Source organism: Pseudophryne corroboree, chromosome 5 (assembly GCF_028390025.1).
Source record: "Pseudophryne corroboree isolate aPseCor3 chromosome 5, aPseCor3.hap2, whole genome shotgun sequence".
Lineage (NCBI taxonomy): Eukaryota > Metazoa > Chordata > Amphibia > Anura > Myobatrachidae > Pseudophryne > Pseudophryne corroboree.
Window position 1 is genome coordinate 671,610,061 of NC_086448.1, and position 18,823 is coordinate 671,628,883.

The 18,823-nt window shown below is 46.1% G+C and overlaps 1 protein-coding gene across 1 annotated transcript in view; it reads left to right on the forward strand.

Annotated features, from left to right (window-relative positions):
* The window catches only part of RP1 (RP1 axonemal microtubule associated), a 1,008,071-nt gene that overhangs the window by 593,749 nt on the left and 395,499 nt on the right, over positions 1 to 18,823 (forward strand). Inside the window, exon 30 of the mRNA XM_063923729.1 lies at positions 1,894 to 1,949. Within this exon, the coding sequence (XP_063779799.1) occupies positions 1,894 to 1,949 (56 nt within the window). The remainder of the gene's footprint in view (positions 1 to 1,893; positions 1,950 to 18,823) is intronic.

Here is an 18,823-nt window from a genome sequence, read left to right on the forward strand (position 1 = left end):
GGAAGGTAATCAATAAAAAAGGTTGAGAGTCTCTCAAATTATCCTAGGACCACTTATATTTCATTGAGGAAATATGCACTGGTATTCTGGCTAGGACTCAGTCCTCCAAGGTATCCTCATATAATTTCAGATATAGATATTACCATGGTCTCAGAAAGAAGTCCCCTTGGTTCTCAATTGCAGATCGAGGTCCAATAGCAGCAGGGGAGTATGCAGAGACTCCAGATGGATAATGCTGATAGGGATCCTGGGGGATTTAAAGTCCAGAATTTGCCAGATAATTCAGGATAACAGTTGCAGTGCCCGTGGTCAAGAAGAAATGTTGATCATATAGAAAGATTTCACATTCATGACATCCCTGAGCGACCTGTTTGCTATTGGACCTCGATCTGCAATTGAGAACCAAGGGGACTTCTTTCTGAGACCATGGTAATATCTATATCTGAAATTATATGAGGATACCTTGGAGGACTGAGTCCTAGCCAGAATACCAGTGCATATTTCCTCAATGAAATATAAGTGGTCCAAGGATAATTTGAGAGACTCTCAACCTTTTTTATTGATTACCTTCCTGACAACACACATGTCATATTTTTAGATTAATTTTAATAAATGTATGATTAATTTTTTACTTGCTAAATTTGTATCCGTTCTTTATTTTGAGATTCAGCCGGCGCCCGTATCCTTCTCTGTCCTGTACTCACCCTTTAGGGACTAACCATCCCTATACAGGCTGCCGTTGACAGCGCACTTACTAATTGCTTTTTCGTTTTTCTTAAGTCTTGGTGGCATGCCAGATGGTCCTCTCTGATGAAGGTCTTGGGGGGTGCTGATACTTGTCTTTGGGGCACTGGCAGTCTCCTCACTGGTAGGTGGTATAGGGGAATATGCAGCCTCCCAGATGATGGCTGTAGTGGCTGTGTTTGTGACATGCCCGATGATCTTAGGCAGGGGACTGCTGGCAGCCTCCTGGATATTATTTGTGGCCTCAGCTTTGGTAACCATGTTGCTGGTACTGGCAGCCTCACATTTGGGGCACTGGCAATTTGCCATATGATTGTCATGGCTTCAGCACTGGCAGAAATGATGGGTGCGCATGCAGCCTGCTAGATGATGGCCGTGGTAGCTATGCTTGTTGCCTCCCCAATGATAGTAGTCTGCTGGCAGCCTCTCAGATAATATTCGTGGCCTCAGTTTTGGTAAGTATATTGCTGGCTCAGACAGCCACTCTTAAGGGCTGGTGGCCTGTGAGAGGGTCCTGGGAGCTGTGGCAGTCTTTGTGATGGTTGCAGGGCACTGGCCTCCCCAGTGTGTGTAAGGGGAGATTATACAAATCAAAGATATTAATATAAAATATAAAACAGGAGGACAATTAAGGCCCCAATGCATGCGAGAGTGCTTTGCAATGGCACACACCACAGTAACATATATAAGAGTGGCCATGCTCCTTAGCACAATCACGCCCAAAGTCTCGGCGGTCCTCAATCCACCCTCTATCTACGAAAATATCTTCTCACACCACAATCATCCTTTGTAAAACAATGAGCTTCAGCAAAACCTAAGCACACTCACAAGGTCAATCAGTTCACATGGGTTTTTACTGCTCAGCTGAGGTTTTTGCAATTCATAAATGACCCCCAGAATATCCATGGTTAATTTTTGCAAATTGAATAAAAATTAACAAGTCATTAGTACATGCATTAAGATATTCGATACATGCAATAAATGATTTTATTTCCTATTTCTAAGAAAAACAAATTATCCTAATGAGACTATGTAGCTAATTATTTAGTAGTTTAATATAGTGCTGCATATCATTTCTCCACATTTTAATATTTAATATTTATGTATGTATAATGTTTGAGTCATTTCTTTCTAACTATGCCCTTTCAGGTGGCTGGATGAGAAGCAGGAAGATGGGAAAACGGAGAGAGTACTGTTTGTTAGTGGTAAGTGGAAGTATTATATGACCTGGTTATTAATGATGCACAAATAAGATAAATACATGCATGAAATACTTAATGTGCTGCAGAAGTTGACCAATTTCTACTGCATAAAGCTGGGTACACACTAGACCATGGTCGTCCTGATTTCCCTTGAACTCCAGAACAAACTATACAGTGCATAAACGCTGCAATCCTTCAAACTACCAAACAATATATCGCACATCATTAGGTCGTTAATAATATATATGTATACATATCAGGTAGCGTGGACACACCAGACGATTTGAACAAAATTGTAAAATATATCTTAAGATCTGCCGCTCTGCAGCCAGATCTAAAGATGTGATAAAAGGAAGTATTGGAGCCTCGCAATAGTGCGTACTCACTGGGCAATGTGGTCGATTTGTTGTTCTGATTCGGCACAAAACGACAAATTGAATAAAATATTGGTGGTAATTCAGAGTTGATCGCAGCAGCAAATTTGTTAGCAGTTGGGCAAAACCATGGAGGTCATTCCGAGTTGTTCGCTCGCAAGGCGATTTTAGCAGAGTTGCTCACGCTAAGCCGCCGCCTACTGGGAGTGAATCTTAGCATCCTAAAATTGCGAACGACGTATTCGCAATTTTGCGATTACAAACTTCTTAGCAGTTTCAGAGTAGCTTCAGACTTACTCGGCATCTGCGATCAGTTCAGTGCTTATCGTTCCTGGTTTGACGTCACAAACACACCCAGCGTTCGCCCAGACACTCCTCCGTTTCTCCAGCCACTCCCGCGTTTTTTCCGGAAACGGTAGCGTTTTTCCCCACACGCCCATAAAACGGCCTGTTTCCGCCCAGTAACACCCATTTCCTGTCAATCACACTGCGATCGCCTGAGCGAAGAAAAAGCCGTGAGTAAAAATCCAAACTTCATAGCAAATTTACTTGGCGCAGTCGCAGTGCGGACATTGCGCATGCGCACTAAGCGGAAAAACGCTGCGATGCGAAGAAATTTTCAGAGCGAACGACTCGGAATGACCTCCCATGTGCACTGCAGATGTAGCAGATATAACATTTGCAGTTAGATTTGGGTGGGTTATTTTGTTTCTGTGCAGGGTAAATACTGGCTGCTTAATTTTACACTGCAATTTAGATTTCAGATTGAACACACCCCACCCAAATCTAACTCTTTTTGCACATGTTATATCTGCCACACCTGCAGTGCATATGGTTTTTCCCAACTGCTAACAAATTTGCTGCTGCGATCAACTCTGAATTAGGCCCCTTGTCTCAACTTTAGGCTAATAATACATTTAAAGAACCAGTAAACCCAGAGTTTAAAATCTCTCTTAGAAACATAGAAACAGTTGATGGCAGATAAGAACCGCTTGTCCCATCTAGTCTGCCTCTTTTTTTTAACCATATTTTAATGTCTGGTATACGGTTGTTAGGTCGACCCAACTTAGGTCGACACTCATTAGGTCGACCACTGAAGGTCGACATTGCCCTTAGGTCGACATGGCCGTTAGGTCGACATGTACTAAGTCAACAGGTCGACGTGGATTTTTCACTTTTTTTACATTTTTTGGATTTTTTCATACTTAACAATCCATGTGGACTACGATTGAAACGGTAACCTGTGCCGAGTGCAGTGGTAGTGTAGCGAGGCACCTTGCCCGAAGCATGACGAGTGAAGCAAGCCATGCGAGGGGACACAGTGCACTAATTTGGGTTCCCCGTCACTTTACAGAGAGAACGACACCAAAAACAGTAAAAATCCTCATATCGACCTTTTCAGCTGTCGACCTAGTATATGTCAACCTAACGGCCATATCGACCTAACGGCAATGTCGACCTTCAGTGGTCGACCTAATGAGTGTCGACCTAAATTGGGTCGACCCAATGACCCATACCCTAGTCTCAAACCTTATTTGATCCTTATTTTTTTATAAGAATATCCATGTCTATCCCATGCATGTTTAAATTGCTCTACTGTCTTAGCCTCTACCATAACCTACAGATTCCTCCCCTACCCAGAGTATTGAACCCCTCATATTGGCTATTCGGGATGTGTTAAAGCTCCCCCTGGAGGATGCTAATACTCAGCAGTCATTTTTCCTCCCACAAAACAATCTGACAGTCACATTTCCTGATTCCAAGGAATTTGATGACTTATTTAAAATAGCTTGGAAAAATCCAGATAAAAAATATCAGGTGTCCAAACGGTTTCTGCATACATTCCCCTTTGCCCCTGAAGGCAGAAAATTCTGTGAAGAATCTCCAGCAGTGGATGTCTTTCTAAAAAGGCGGTACTTCCTGCTCTGGGCTCCTTTACGGTAAAGGACTAGGCAGATAGGAAAATTAAGGCCACTCTAAAATCTATCTACACTGCTGCAGGTGTAGCTCAAAGACAGGTCATTGCTGGTTGCTGGATGACACATGCAATTTATTCCTGGGCTTCTCAAATTCAGGCAGGTCTTTTGGGTGATGTGACCTTAGTTACTACTGCAACTTTTCTAAAACACATTCAGGACACGGCAAGATTCCTCTGTGACTCCCTTAAAGAGATTGTCAATATTAAAGCTAGGACCTCTGCTATGGCTGTGTCTGCATGCAGAGCCATATGGATTGCTGACGCTAACTCCAAACATAATGTGGAATCTCTTCCCTTTACAGGTAAATGGCTCTTTGGAGGTGAATTGGACGCATGGATCTCCAAAGCTACTGCTGGGAAATCCACGTTTCTCCCTTCAGGAGCTCCGCCTGCTAGACGTACATACCTGAGACTGTCTACTCAGTCATTTCAGTCCTCTAGATTTTGATCTAGGGCCAGGGAGGCCTCCAACGCAACTAGAGGCACCAGAGGTAAGCCTAAGAAACCAGCCGTTGCTGGATCTCAGGATCAGAGTACCAATTCTGCTTCCGCAAAAACTTCAGCATGATGGTGCCCATCCACCCAGAGGGGATTTCGTGGCGGAGCTTGGTTACGTCACTACAGCCACATCTGGGACGGTTCCTGTCAAGATGCTTGGGTAAGGGACCTTATCTCTCAGGGCTACAAGCTGGAGTTCGACGGTGCTCCTCCCCAATTATTTTTCAAATCAAGCTTACCAGCTTTGGAAAATATGCGAGGTACGCTGCTACTGGCCATCAACAAGTTGGTCCAGTCCCAGATTATTGTTCCAGTACCCCTACAACAACGAGGACAAGGTTTCTATTCCAGTCTGTTTGTAGTACCAAAACCAGATGGGTCTGTGAGCCCCATTCTGAATCTGAAGTCCTTGAATCCTTACCTGAAGGTTTTCAAATTCAAGATGGAATCTTTGAGAGTGGTGATTGCAGGCCTGGAACAACAGGAATTCCTAGTGTCCCTGGATATCAAGGACGCTTACCTCGATATCCCAATTTGGCCTCCTCATCAGGCCTATCTGCGGTTCGCCCTACTGAAGATCACTACCAGTTTCAGGCATTACCCTTCGGCCTGTCTACAGCTCCGAGGGTGATCACGAAGGTGATGGTGGAAATTATGTTTCTGCTCAGGGTCCAGGGGGTCAACGTAATTCCATACCTGGATGATCTCCTGATAAAAGCGAGTTCCAGGGAGCTTCTATTGCTCCATAAAGATCGCACTATTCAACTTCTGTCTCACTACGGGTGGATCCTCAACCTGCAGAAGTCCCATCTGGAACCGTCTCAGCGGGTCCTGTTTCTGGGGATGCTACTAGATACTGTAGCACAGAAAGTGTTCCTCCCAGAGGAAAAACTGAGAACTCTTCAAGAAATGGTTCGCATGGTGCTCCAACCTGCTCGAGTCTCCATTCATCTATGCATAAAATTGTTGGGAAAGATGGTGCCCTCGTACGAGGCGATTCAGTTCGGAAGGTTTCATGCCAGACCGTTCCAATTGGACATCCTGAACAAGTGGTCCGGTTCCCATCTTCAGATGCACCGGATGATTCGGCTGTCACCCCAGGCCAGTATTTCCCTCCTGTGGTGGCTACAGTCTTCCAACCTGCTGGAAGGTCGATGCTTTGGGATTCAGGATTGGATCCTCCTCATGACGGATGCGAGTCTGAGAGGATGGGGAACTGTCACCCTGGGGGCGCAGCTCCAGGCAAGGTGGTCTGCCCAAGAGGCCCTCCTTCCAATCAATATCCTGAAACTTCAGGCCATTTACAATGCTCTGATTCAGGCCTCCCCTCTACTCCGGGATTGGGCAATCCAGGTTCAGTCGGACAACGTCACGGCCGTGGCGTACATCAATCGACAAGGAGGAACAAAAAGCAGGGCCTGCATGCGAGAAGTGTCAAGAATACTCCTCTGGGCAGATGGAAATGCAAGAGCACTGTCCGCGATCTTCATTCCGGGAGTGGGCAACTGGGAAGCGGACTTCCTGAGTCGCTACGACCTCCACCTGGGGGAGTGAGGACTACACCCTCAGGTGTTTCAACAGATCATCGACAAGTGGGGATGCCCACAGATCGACTTGATGGCCTCTCGCCTCAACAAGAAGCTTTGCTGCTATTGCTCATGAACCAGGGACCCTCAGGCGAGTGCAGTGGATGCGCTGACATCGCCTTGGCCTTACCAGCTGGTCTACCTCTTTCCTCCGATTCCATTGATCCCAAGGGTGCTCAAGCGGATCAGGCATCAAAGAGTGACAGCAATCTTGATTGCCCCGAATTGGCCCCGAAGAACGTGGTACGCGGCTCTTCTGGTTTACCCTGACTTACGACGGCTTCGTTTGATGGCATGAAAGTTGAGCGGAACATCCTAGCTCACAAAGGGCCTTCCAAGAAGGTCATTGCCACTATGGTGCAAGCCAAAAAACCTGTGACGTCAAAACACTATCATCATATCTGGCGGAGATATGTCTCCTGGTGCACCGGAGCATACCAGCCGTCGTTGCCTAGCGATCACCTCTGAGGCAGAGGTGGTCGCTGGGTGGGAGTGGGCTGGATGGCGGCGTTATGCCGCCTTTTAGGGGGCGCGGTCCGGCCAATGCAGGTGTGGCCGGACCGTTGTGGGGGCGGGCCGCGGCGGCTGCGTGACATCACACGCAGCCGCTGCGGGCCGGGGAGTGATGAGTAGCTCCCAGCCAGCACGCTAAAGCTGCACTGGTCGGGAGCTACTCTTGAAGTGCAAAGGCATCGTCGCTGTGTGATGCCTTTGCACTTCTGCGGGGGGGGGGGGGCGGCACTGACATGCGGGGCGGACATCCCCACGCATGTCAGTGTGAATGATTGTAGCTATGCTAAATTTAGTACAGCTACGACCAACTCGGAATGACCCCCTTGGTCTTTTACGAGAACAGAGCGGAGGTCAGGACTAGACAGCAGTTCCTGCTGGAGGTGGTCTCCGCATTTCACTTGAATCAACCTATTGTGATTCAGTCCAGTTCTGACACTTCTGCTCCTCCGGAGGCATTGGATGCAGTGCGAGCCTTGAAAGTCTACGTATTCCTTGATCGTGCTCTATGATGCGCGCAAAAAGGGTCGCCCTGCTTCAAAGCAGTCCATTGCTCATTAGATTAGGCTTACTATCCAACAGGCATATAGGTTGGCAGCCTTACCTGTTCTACAGTCTCTGAAGGCCAACTCTACCAGGTCGGTGGGCGCTTCCTGGGCGGCTGCCCGTGGAGTCTCGGCCCTACAATTGTGCCGAGCTGCTACCTGGTTGGGGAAAGAACACCTTTGTGAAGTTCTACAAGTTTGATACCCTGGCCAAAGAGGATATCCAGTTTGGGCAGGTAGTGCTGCAGATGTCTCAGCACGTTCCCGCCCGTTCTGAAAAACTTTGGGACATCCCCATTTTACTAATCTGTCCTCAATATCCCTTATGGATGCTAGAGAAAATAGAATTTTAAATACCTACCGGTAAATCCTTTTCTCGTAGTCCATAAGGAATATTGGGCTCCCGCCTCTGTGCGGTGACTTTCTGCAGGTTCTCTGTTTTGTGTTCCTGTTCAGCTGTTGCTGTTAATGTTGCCAGGGGTGGTCTTCTGTATGCCGGCGGTCGGCCTCCCGGCGCTCAGTATACCGGCGCCGGGAGCCCGACAGCCGGCATACCGACACTTATTTTCCCTCGTGGGGGTCCACGACCCTCATAGAGGGAGAATAAAATAGTGTCGCGCCACCGTGCCCGTAGCGTGGCGAGCGCAGCGAGCCCACAAGGGGCTCATTTGCGCTCGCCACGCTGTCAGTAAGCTGGCGGTCGGGCTCCCGGCGCCGGGATGCTGGTCGCCGGGAGCCCGACCGCCGGCCAGCCGTAGTGAACCTGTTGCCAGGCGTGGCTGGCTACGTTATATGTTGGTGTGCTGGTGTGTAAATCTCACCACACCTTTTGTTGTTAGGTTCCTTCTCTCAAGTATGTCATTATCCTTCGGGCACTGTTTTACCTATAACTGACCTGTAGGAGGAGGCATAGAGGGGAGGAGCCAGCACACCCAGTTGAAGAAATTTAAAGTGCACTGGCTCCTTTGGACCTGTCTATACCACATCGTACTAATCTGTCCCCAATAACCCTTATGGACTACGAGAAAAGGATTTACCGGTAGGTATTTAAAATCCTATTCTCCCTTCTCTGCTCCAAACTATACATATTGCGATTTTTTAAATCTTTCTGGGTATGTTTTGTGATGTAGGTCATGCACCATTTTAGTTGCCCTTCTTTGTACAGTCTCTAATGTATTCATTTCCTTATGAAGATATGGCCTCCAGTATTGAACACAGTATTCTAGATGTGGCCGTACCAATGACCTATACAGTGGCATTATTACTTCTTTCTTTCTGCTGCTGATTCCTCTCCCAATGCAGCAAAGCATTTGACTAGCCTTCCTCATTGCTTTATTACATTGCTTACCTGCCTTTAAGTCACCTGAAATAGTGACTCCTAGATCCCTTTCCTCCTCAGTAGTTTCCAATTTAGTTCCATTAATACTATATTTAGTCTTTGGATTTTTGAGACCTAAGTGCATGATTTTGCATTTTTTTGGCATTAAACTGTAATTGCCAGACTCTTGACCATTCCTCTAGTCTACCTAGATCCTCAATCATTTGTTTTACCCCACCTGGTGTGTCTACCCTGTTGCATACCTTTGTGTCATCTGCAAAAAGGCATACTTTACCTTTAATGCCATTTGCAATGTCACCAATAAAGATATTTAAAAGCACTGATCCAAGTACAGATCCCTGGGGTACTCCACTGGTAACATTTCCTTCCTGTGAATGCACTCCGTTTACCACAACTCTCTGTTTTCTATCCTGCAGCCAAGATCTTATCCATTCAATAATCCTAGTATCCCAAACTTCCAATTTTATTTAGCAGTCTGCGATGTGGAACAGTGTCAAAAGCATTACTAAAGTCTAGATAAGCTATATCCACGGCTCCACCTTTATTCATCACTTTAGTCACACAGTCAAAAAAGTAAATAAGATTTGTTTGACATGATCTCCCCCCAGTGAATCCATGCTGTTTGGGATCCTGTAAATTGCTGGATTTGAGATAATTTACAACTCTTACTGATGTAAGACTCACTGGTCTGTAGTTGTTTGCCTCTTCCTTACTTCCACTTTTGTACAGTGGGACTACATTTGCTCTTTTCCAGTCCTCTGGAATTACTCCTGTAGCTAATGACTGGTTTAATAATTCTGTCAATGGGTCAATGGTGCAACCAGCACCTCTTTAAGTTGTTTTAGTATCCTTGGATGTATCCCATCTGGCTCCAAAGATTTGTCCACTTTCAGCTTTGAGAGTTCTGTTAGGACCTACTCCTCTGTAAATGTACTTGTTTCATTTTCCTGAATATCCCTGCAACTTAACTGTGGCCCCTTCCCCTCTCTTTCAGTAGCGAATACTGAGCAAAAATAATTAAGATTATCAGCTATTACATTATCTCCCTCAACAAGGCTCCCAGTCTCTGTCTTTAGTTTTATTATTCCGCCTTTTGTTTTTCTCCTTTTGCTTATATACCTAAACAAAAGTTTTGCCTCCTTTACCCACTTCTGGGCCATTTTCTCCTCAACGTGTGCCTTTGCACTTCTGATTACCTTCTTAGTCTCCTTCTGTCTAACAAGATATATCTCTTTGTCTTCATTATTTTGTACCTGCTTACATTTTCTAAAAGCCATCTTTTTTTCTTTCACAATGGCCCTCATTCCGAGTTGTTCGCTCGCAAGCGGATTTTAGCAGATTTGCTCATGCTAAGCCGCCGCCTACTGGGAGTGAATCTTAGCATCTTAAAATTGCGAACGATGTATTCGCAATATTGCGATTACACACCTCGTAGCAGTTTCTGAGTAGCTCCAGACTTACTCGGCATATGCGATCAGTTCAGCGCTTGTCGTTCCTGGTTTGACGTCACAAACACACCCAGCGTTCGCCCAGACACTCCTCCGTTTCTCCGGCCACTCCTGCGTTTTTTCCGGAAACGCTAGCGTTTTTTCCCACACGCCCATAAAACGGCCTATTTCCGCCCAGTAACACCCATTTTCTGTCAATCACATTACAATCGCCAGATTGATGAAAAAGCCGTGAGTAAAATTCCTAACTACATAGCAAATTTACTTGGCGCAGTCGCAGTGCGGACATTGCGCATGCGCATTAAGCGGAAAATCGCTGCGATGCGAAGATTTTTACCGAGCGAACAACTCGGAATGAGGGCCAATATTTGCTACTTCTTGTGCAAACCACACTGGCTTCATTTTCCTTGTGTTTTTCCTAACACTTTTGATACAAGGGTCTGTTGTCTTTAATATTGCACTTTTTAATGTTTCCCACCTCTCCTGCACTGCTTCCAAGTTCCTCCACTCTGCCAAAGAATGGCTTACACATTTTCCCATCCCTACAAAATCAGCCGTCCTAAAATCTAACACCTTTGTTTTTGTATTGGATGAGTCAGTCTCTGTCTTTATGCTGAACCATACTGCTTGATGATCACTGGATCCCAGGTTTTCACCCACTTTTACGTCCGATATTCTGTCTCCATTTGTAAGTATTAAGTCTAATATTGCGTCTTTCCGAGTGGGCTCCCTCACCAATTGGTGGAGGGATGCTCCTTGAAGGGAATTTAAAATGTCCCTACTTCTAGTGGAACTTCCCCTTCATATTATAACCAACACCTTATGAAGGAAAAGTGTAATTCATAGAGATGGTTGATGGCCTGGTGAGCACAAATATTGCCAGTGATCGTGCATATATAGCACCCACGTGGCCAACTCACCTCTTCAACGCTGATATACTTCTATTTCAGTGAAATGCACTCTGGAAAAACCCTGTTATCGGATAACACCAGGGGTCCCATCCCATGTTTGCCTGGTAATATCCAGTCAAAGCATCACTCAGAGGCTCAGTGTATTACTTTATTTTAGGAAAAGGCCACTGTAAGAATGCTTCTTAGCTATCCTCTATTATGGAAAATCTGCTAAATCACAATGTTAGAATCTGAGAGTTATAATGATGGGTGACATGGCTTGGCTTAATTACTTAAGCCACATAGGGCCTAATTCAGACCTTATTGCAGCAGCAATTTTTTTCTCCAATGGGCAAAACCATGTGCACACTGCAGAGAGAGTTATATTTGGGTGGGGTGTGTTCAAACTGAAATCTAAATTGCAGTGTAAAAATAAAGCAGCCAGTACTTACCCTGCACAGAAACAATATAACCCACCCAAATCTAACTCTCTCTGCACATGTTATATCTGCCCCACCTGCAGTGCACATGGTTTTGCCCATTAAAGAAAGATTTTGCAGCTGCATTCAGGTTTGAATTAGGCCCATTGTGCAAAGGGTTGCAAAGGGTTTTCGTGTTTCTAATTTAGAGATGTGCACTTGAAATTTTTCGGGTTTTGTGTTTTGGTTTTGGGTTCGGTTCCGCGGCCGTGTTTTGGGTTCGACCGCGTTTTGGCAAAACCTCACCGAATTTTTTTTGTCGGATTCGGGTGTGTTTTGGATTCGGGTGTTTTTTTCAAAAAACCCTAAAAAACAGCTTAAATCATAGAATTTGGGGGTCATTTTGATCCCAAAGTATTATTAACCTCAAAAACCATAATTTCCACTCATTTTCAGTCTATTCTGAATACCTCACACCTCACAATATTATTTTTAGTCCTAAAATTTGCACCGAGGTAGCTGTGTGAGTAAGATAAGCGACCCTAGTGGCCGACACAAACACCGGGCCCATCTAGGAGTGGCACTGCAGTGTCACGCAGGATGGCCCTTCCAAAAAACACTACCCAAACAGCACATGACGCAAAGAAAAAAAGAGGCGCAATGAGGTAGCTGTGTGAGTAAGATAAGCGACCCTAGTGGCCGACACAAACACCTGGCCCATCTAGGAGTGGCACTGCAGTGTCACGCAGGATGGCCCTTCCAAAAAACACTCCCCAAACAGCACATGACGCAAAGAAAAAAAAGAGGCGCAATGAGGTAGCTGTGTGAGTAAGATAAGCGACCCTAGTGGCCGACACAAACACCGGGCCCATCTAGGAGTGGCACTGCAGTGTCACGCAGGATGGCCCTTCCAAAAAACACTCCCCAAACAGCACATGACGCAAAGAAAAAAAGAGGCGCAATGAGGTAGCTGTGTGAGTAAGATAAGCGACCCTAGTGGCCGACACAAACACCGGGCCCATCTAGGAGTGGCACTGCAGTGTCACGCAGGATGGCCCTTCCAAAAAACACTCCCCAAACAGCACATGACGCAAAGAAAAAAGAGGCGCAATGAGGTAGCTGTGTGAGTAAGATAAGCGACCCTAGTGGCCGACACAAACACCGGGCCCATCTAGGAGTGGCACTGCAGTGTCACGCAGGATGGCCCTTCCAAAAAACACTCCCCAAACAGCACATGACGCAAAGAAAAAAAGAGGCGCAATGAGGTAGCTGTGTGAGTAAGATAAGCGACCCTAGTGGCCGACACAAACACCGGGCCCATCTAGGAGTGGCACTGCAGTGTCACGCAGGATGGCCCTTCCAAAAAACACTCCCCAAACAGCACATGACGCAAAGAAAAAAAGAGGCGCAATGAGGTAGCTGTGTGAGTAAGATAAGCGACCCTAGTGGCCGACACAAACACCGGGCCCATCTAGGAGTGGCACTGCAGTGTCACGCAGGATGGCCCTTCCAAAAAACACTCCCCAAACAGCACATGACGCAAAGAAAAATTAAAGAAAAAAGAGGTGCAAGATGGAATTGTCCTTGGGCCCTCCCACCCACCCTTATGTTGTATAAACAGGACATGCACACTTTAACCAACCCATCATTTCAGTGACAGGGTCTGCCACACGACTGTGACTGAAATGACGGGTTGGTTTGGACCCCCACCGAAAAAGAAGCAATTAATCTCTCCTTGCACAAACTGGCTCTACAGAGGCAAGATGTCCACCTCATCATCATCCTCCGATATATCACTGTGTACATCCCCCTCCTCACAGATTATCAATTCGTCCCCACTGGAATCCACCATCTCAGCTCCCTGTGTACTTTGTGGAGGCAATTGCTGCTGGTCAATGTCTCCACGGAGGAATTGATTATAATTCATTTTAATGAACATCATCTTCTCCACATTTTCTGGAAGTAACCTCGTACGCCGATTGCTGACAAGGTGAGCGGCGGCACTAAACACTCTTTCGGAGTACACACTTGTGGGAGGGCAACTTAGGTAGAATAAAGCCAGTTTGTGCAAGGGCCTCCAAATTGCCTCTTTTTCCTGCCAGTATAAGTACGGACTGTGTGACGTGCCTACTTGGATGCGGTCACTCATATAATCCTCCACCATTCTTTCAATGGGGAGAGAATCATATGCAGTGACAGTAGACGACATGTCCGTAATCGTTGACAGGTCCTTCAGTCCGGACCAGATGTCAGCATCAGCAGTCGCTCCAGACTGCCCTGCATCACCGCCAGCGGGTGGGCTCGGAATTCTGAGCCTTTTCCTCGCACCCCCAGTTGCGGGAGAATGTGAAGGAGGAGATGTTGACAGGTCGCGTTCCGCTTGACTTGACAATTTTCTCACCAGCAGGTCTTTGAACCCCAGCAGACTTGTGTCTGCCGGAAAGAGAGATCCAAGGTAGGTTTTAAATCTAGGATCGAGCACGGTGGCCAAAATGTAGTGCTCTGATTTCAACAGATTGACCACCCGTGAATCCTTGTTAAGCGAATTAAGGACTCCATCCACAAGTCCCACATGCCTAGCGGAATCGCTCCGTGTTAGCTCCTCCTTCAATGTCTCCAGCTTCTTCTGCAAAAGCCTGATGAGGGGAATGACCTGACTCAGGCTGGCAGTGTCTGAACTGACTTCACGTGTGGCAAGTTCAAAGGGCAGCAGAACCTTGCACAACGTTGAAATCATTCTCCACTGCGCTTGAGACAGGTGCATTCCACCTCCTATATCGTGCTGAATTGTATAGGCTTGAATGGCCTTTTGCTGCTCCTCCAACCTCTGAAGCATATATAGGGTTGAATTCCACCTCGTTACCACTTCTTGCTTCAGATGATGGCAGGGCAGGTTCAGGCGTTTTTGGTGTTGCTCCAGTCTTCTGTACGTGGTGCCTGTACGCCGAAAGTGTCCCGCAATTCTTCTGGCCACCGACAGCATCTCTTGCACGCCCCTGTCGTTTTTAAAAAAATTCTGCACCACCAAATTCAAGGTATGTGCAAAACATGGGACGTGCTGGAATTTGCCCATATTTAATGCACACACAATATTGCTGGCGTTGTCCGATGCCACAAATCCACAGGAGAGTCCAATTGGGGTAAGCCATTCCGCGATGATCTTCCTCAGTTGCCGTAAGAGGTTTTCAGCTGTGTGCGTATTCTGGAAACCGGTGATACAAAGCGTAGCCTGCCTAGGAAAGAGTTGGCGTTTGCGAGATGCTGCTACTGGTGCCGCCGCTGCTGTTCTTGCGGCGGGAGTCCATACATCTACCCAGTGGGCTGTCACAGTCATATAGTCCTGACCCTGCCCTGCTCCACTTGTCCACATGTCCGTGGTTAAGTGGACATTGGGTACAGCTGCATTTTTTAGGACACTGGTGACTCTTTTTCTGAGGTCTGTGTACATTTTCGGTATCGCCTGCCTAGAGAAATGGAACCTAGATGGTATTTGGTACCGGGGACACAGTACCTCCAACAAGTCTCTAGTTGGCTCTGCAGTAATGATGGATACCGGAACCACGTTTCTCACCACCCAGGATGCCAAGGCCTCAGTTATCCGCTTTGCAGCAGGATGACTGCTGTGATATTTCATCTTCCTCGCAAAGGACTGTTGGACAGTCAATTGCTTGGTGGAAGTAGTAAAAGTGGTCTTACGATTTCCCCTCTGGGATGACCATCGACTCCCAGCAGCAACAACAGCAGCGCCAGCAGCAGTAGGCGTTACACGCAAGGATGCATCGGAGGAATCCCAGGCAGGAGAGGAATCGTCAGAATTGCCAGTGACATGGCCTGCAGGACTATTGGCATTCCTGGGGAAGGAGGAAATTGACACTGAGGGAGTTGGTGGGGTGGTTTGCGTGAGCTTGGTTACAAGAGGAAGGGATTTACTGGTCAGTGGACTGCTTCCGCTGTCGCCCAAAGTTTTTGAACTTGTCACTGACTTATTATGAATGCGCTGCAGGTGACGTATAAGGGAGGATGTTCCGAGGTGGTTAACGTCCTTACCCCTACTTATTACAGCTTGACAAAGGCAACACACGGCTTGACAAATGTTGTCCGCATTTCTGTTGAAATACTTCCACACCGAAGAGCTGATTTTTTTGGTATTTTCACCAGGCATGTCAACGGCCATATTCCTCCCACGGACAACAGGTGTCTCCCCAGGTGCCTGACTTAAACAAACCACCTCACCATCAGAATCCTCCTTGTCAATTTCCTCCCCAGCGCCAGCAACACCCATATCCTCCTCATCCTGGTGTACTTCAACACTGACATCTTCAATCTGACTATCAGGAACTGGACTGCGGGTGCTCCTTCCAGCACTTGCAGGGGGCGTGCAAATGGTGGAAGGCGCATGCTCTTCACGTCCAGTGTTGGGAAGATCAGGCATCGCAACCGACACAATTGGACTCTCCTTGTGGATTTGGGATTTCAAAGAACGCACAGTTCTTTGCGGTGCTTTTGCCAGCTTGAGTCTTTTCATTTTTCTAGCGAGAGGCTGAGTGCTTCCATCCTCATGTGAAGCTGAACCACTAGCCATGAACATAGGCCAGGGCCTCAGCCGTTCCTTGCCACTCCGTGTGGTAAATGGCATATTGGCAAGTTTACGCTTCTCCTCCGACAATTTTATTTTAGATTTTGGAGTCCTTTTTTTACTGATATTTGGTGTTTTGGATTTTACATGCTCTGTACTATGACATTGGGCATCGTCCTTGGCAGACGACGTTGCTGGCATTTCATCGTCTCGGCCATGACTAGTGGCAGCAGCTTCAGCACGAGGTGGAAGTGGATCTTGATCTTTCCCTAATTTTGGAACCTCAACATTTTTGTTCTCCATATTTTAATAGGCACAACTAAAAGGCACCTCAGGTAAACAATGGAGATGGATGGATACTAGTATACTTATGGATGGACGAGCGACTGCCGACACAGAGGTAGCTACAGCCGTGGACTACCGTACTGTGTCTGCTGCTAATATAGACTGGATGATAATGAGATCTAATCAATATATATATATATAATATCACTAGTACTGCAGCCGGACAGGTATATATATTTATTATGTAATGACTGATGACGGACCTGCTGGACACAGTCAGCTCAGCAGCACCGCAGACTGCTACAGTAAGCTACTATAGTAGTATGTATAAAGAAGAAAGAAAAAAAAAAAACACGGGTAGGTGGTATACAATTATGGATGGACGAGCGACTGCCGACACAGAGGTAGCTACAGCCGTGGACTACCGTACTGTGTCTGCTGCTAATATAGACTGGATGATAATGAGATGAAATCAATATATATATATATATAATATCACTAGTACTGCAGCCGGACAGGTATATATATTTATTATGTAATGACTGATGACGGACCTGCTGGACACAGTCAGCTCAGCAGCACCGCAGACTGCTACAGTAAGCTACTATAGTAGTATGTATAAAGAAGAAAGAAAAAAAAAAACCACGGGTAGGTGGTATACAATATTATATATATATATATATATATATATATATATATTAAACTGGTGGTGACTGGTGGTCAGGTCACTGGTCACACTATCAGCAACTTGCAAGTAGTACTCCTAAGCAGACAATCACAATATATATTATACTGGTGGTCAGTGTGGTCACAATGGCAGTGTGGCACTCTGGCAGCAAAAGTGTGCACTGTACGTTATATGTACTCCTGAGTCCTGCTCTCAGACTCTAACTGCTCCCCACTGTCAGTGTCTCCCCCACAAGTCAGATAATATACAGTCACACTATCTATCACTTCAGCAAGTAACTAGTACTCCTCCTAATGCTCCCCAAAATTACTACTGTGTCTCTCTCTACTGTCTCACTCTCTTCTCTATAAACGGAGAGGACGCCAGCCACGTCCTCTCCCTATGAATCTCAATGCACGTGTGAAAATGGCGGCGACGCGCGGCTCCTTATATAGAATCCGAGTCTCGCGATAGAATCCGAGCCTCGCGAGAATCCGACAGCGGGATGATGACGTTCGGGCGCGCTCGGGTTAACCGAGCAAGGCGGGAAGATCCGAGTCGCTCGGACCCGTGTAAAAAAACATGAAGTTCGGGCGGGTTCGGATTCCGAGGAACCGAACCCGCTCATCCCTAGTTTCTATCATCGTTTTTTCAATTATTAAACCCAACTCCCAATTCTCCATCGATTGGAATGAAACTGCGCAAAATTGGTGCTCTTTTTCATCTGATGCACAAAACTTACTTTGCTCCAGAATTGTCTGTTTGGCTACTAAATTTATAACAACATATATACCACACAGCTGTACTTTTCAAGTTGGCCTTTGAAAATATAGGGTTATATGTATTAGTGGAGAAGTAGGCAACCTGTGCTCTCTACTGGTTGCTAGCTATCTACCGCAACTGATAACTCTGCTCTCTTGGATCTGTTATGTAACCTTCCAGCACATTCAGGGACTGATTCTGAGATTGGAGTAAAGCAGAAAAGAGCAAGTATGTGTACAGTGTGTGCACCTTGGTAAAGAGGAATGTGTCCAAAACTAAAATTTAAATTGCAGCGTAAAAATAAAGCTGCCCAATATTTTTGGGCTACATTCAACAGCAGCCAGTATTTACCTTGCCTGCAAAAAAAGCTTGCATTGAAGCATGGCTTGTCCAGGTACACAGTTACTTAACTATTTTGCTTACTCCCACCTTAGCATCAGGAATTTAGCAGTGAAATAAACCTACTCTGGGCACCCACATTACTTGCATCTTTCATATCTAAGGACTTATTTTTTTAATATATGAAACAATTTTAATATCCCGTTATTTTGCAATTAATAGCAATATCATATACACACGTTGGAATATTTATAGTAAGCTCCTCATCATGAGTTCATTTGACGTATTCTTGAGCTCATATTGCTAATGATATGATAAAGGCCTGGGCTCCTGGATTACATCCCAAATGACACTATTATATATATTACACAACTGTTCCCTTCACACTCGGTATGTGAGATCTATTATTGGGAATGTGGCACCTGGTGTGACATCATAACCCGTGTAACACCCCCTGCCTATGGAGAAGCAGGCTAAAGGAGGCCAGCGGCTGTCTTTCTATATAGGTGGCTGGCTCTTTGTGTTTCTGTGTTACATAGCCGTAATCATTATCATTGCACACTTGCATCAGTCCTGTCCTTGGTGCAGGTGATGGACTGTATGTGAAAACAGACAGATCTCTGTGTATGCCTATATAGCCCACTGCCCTGCCTGCATGCAC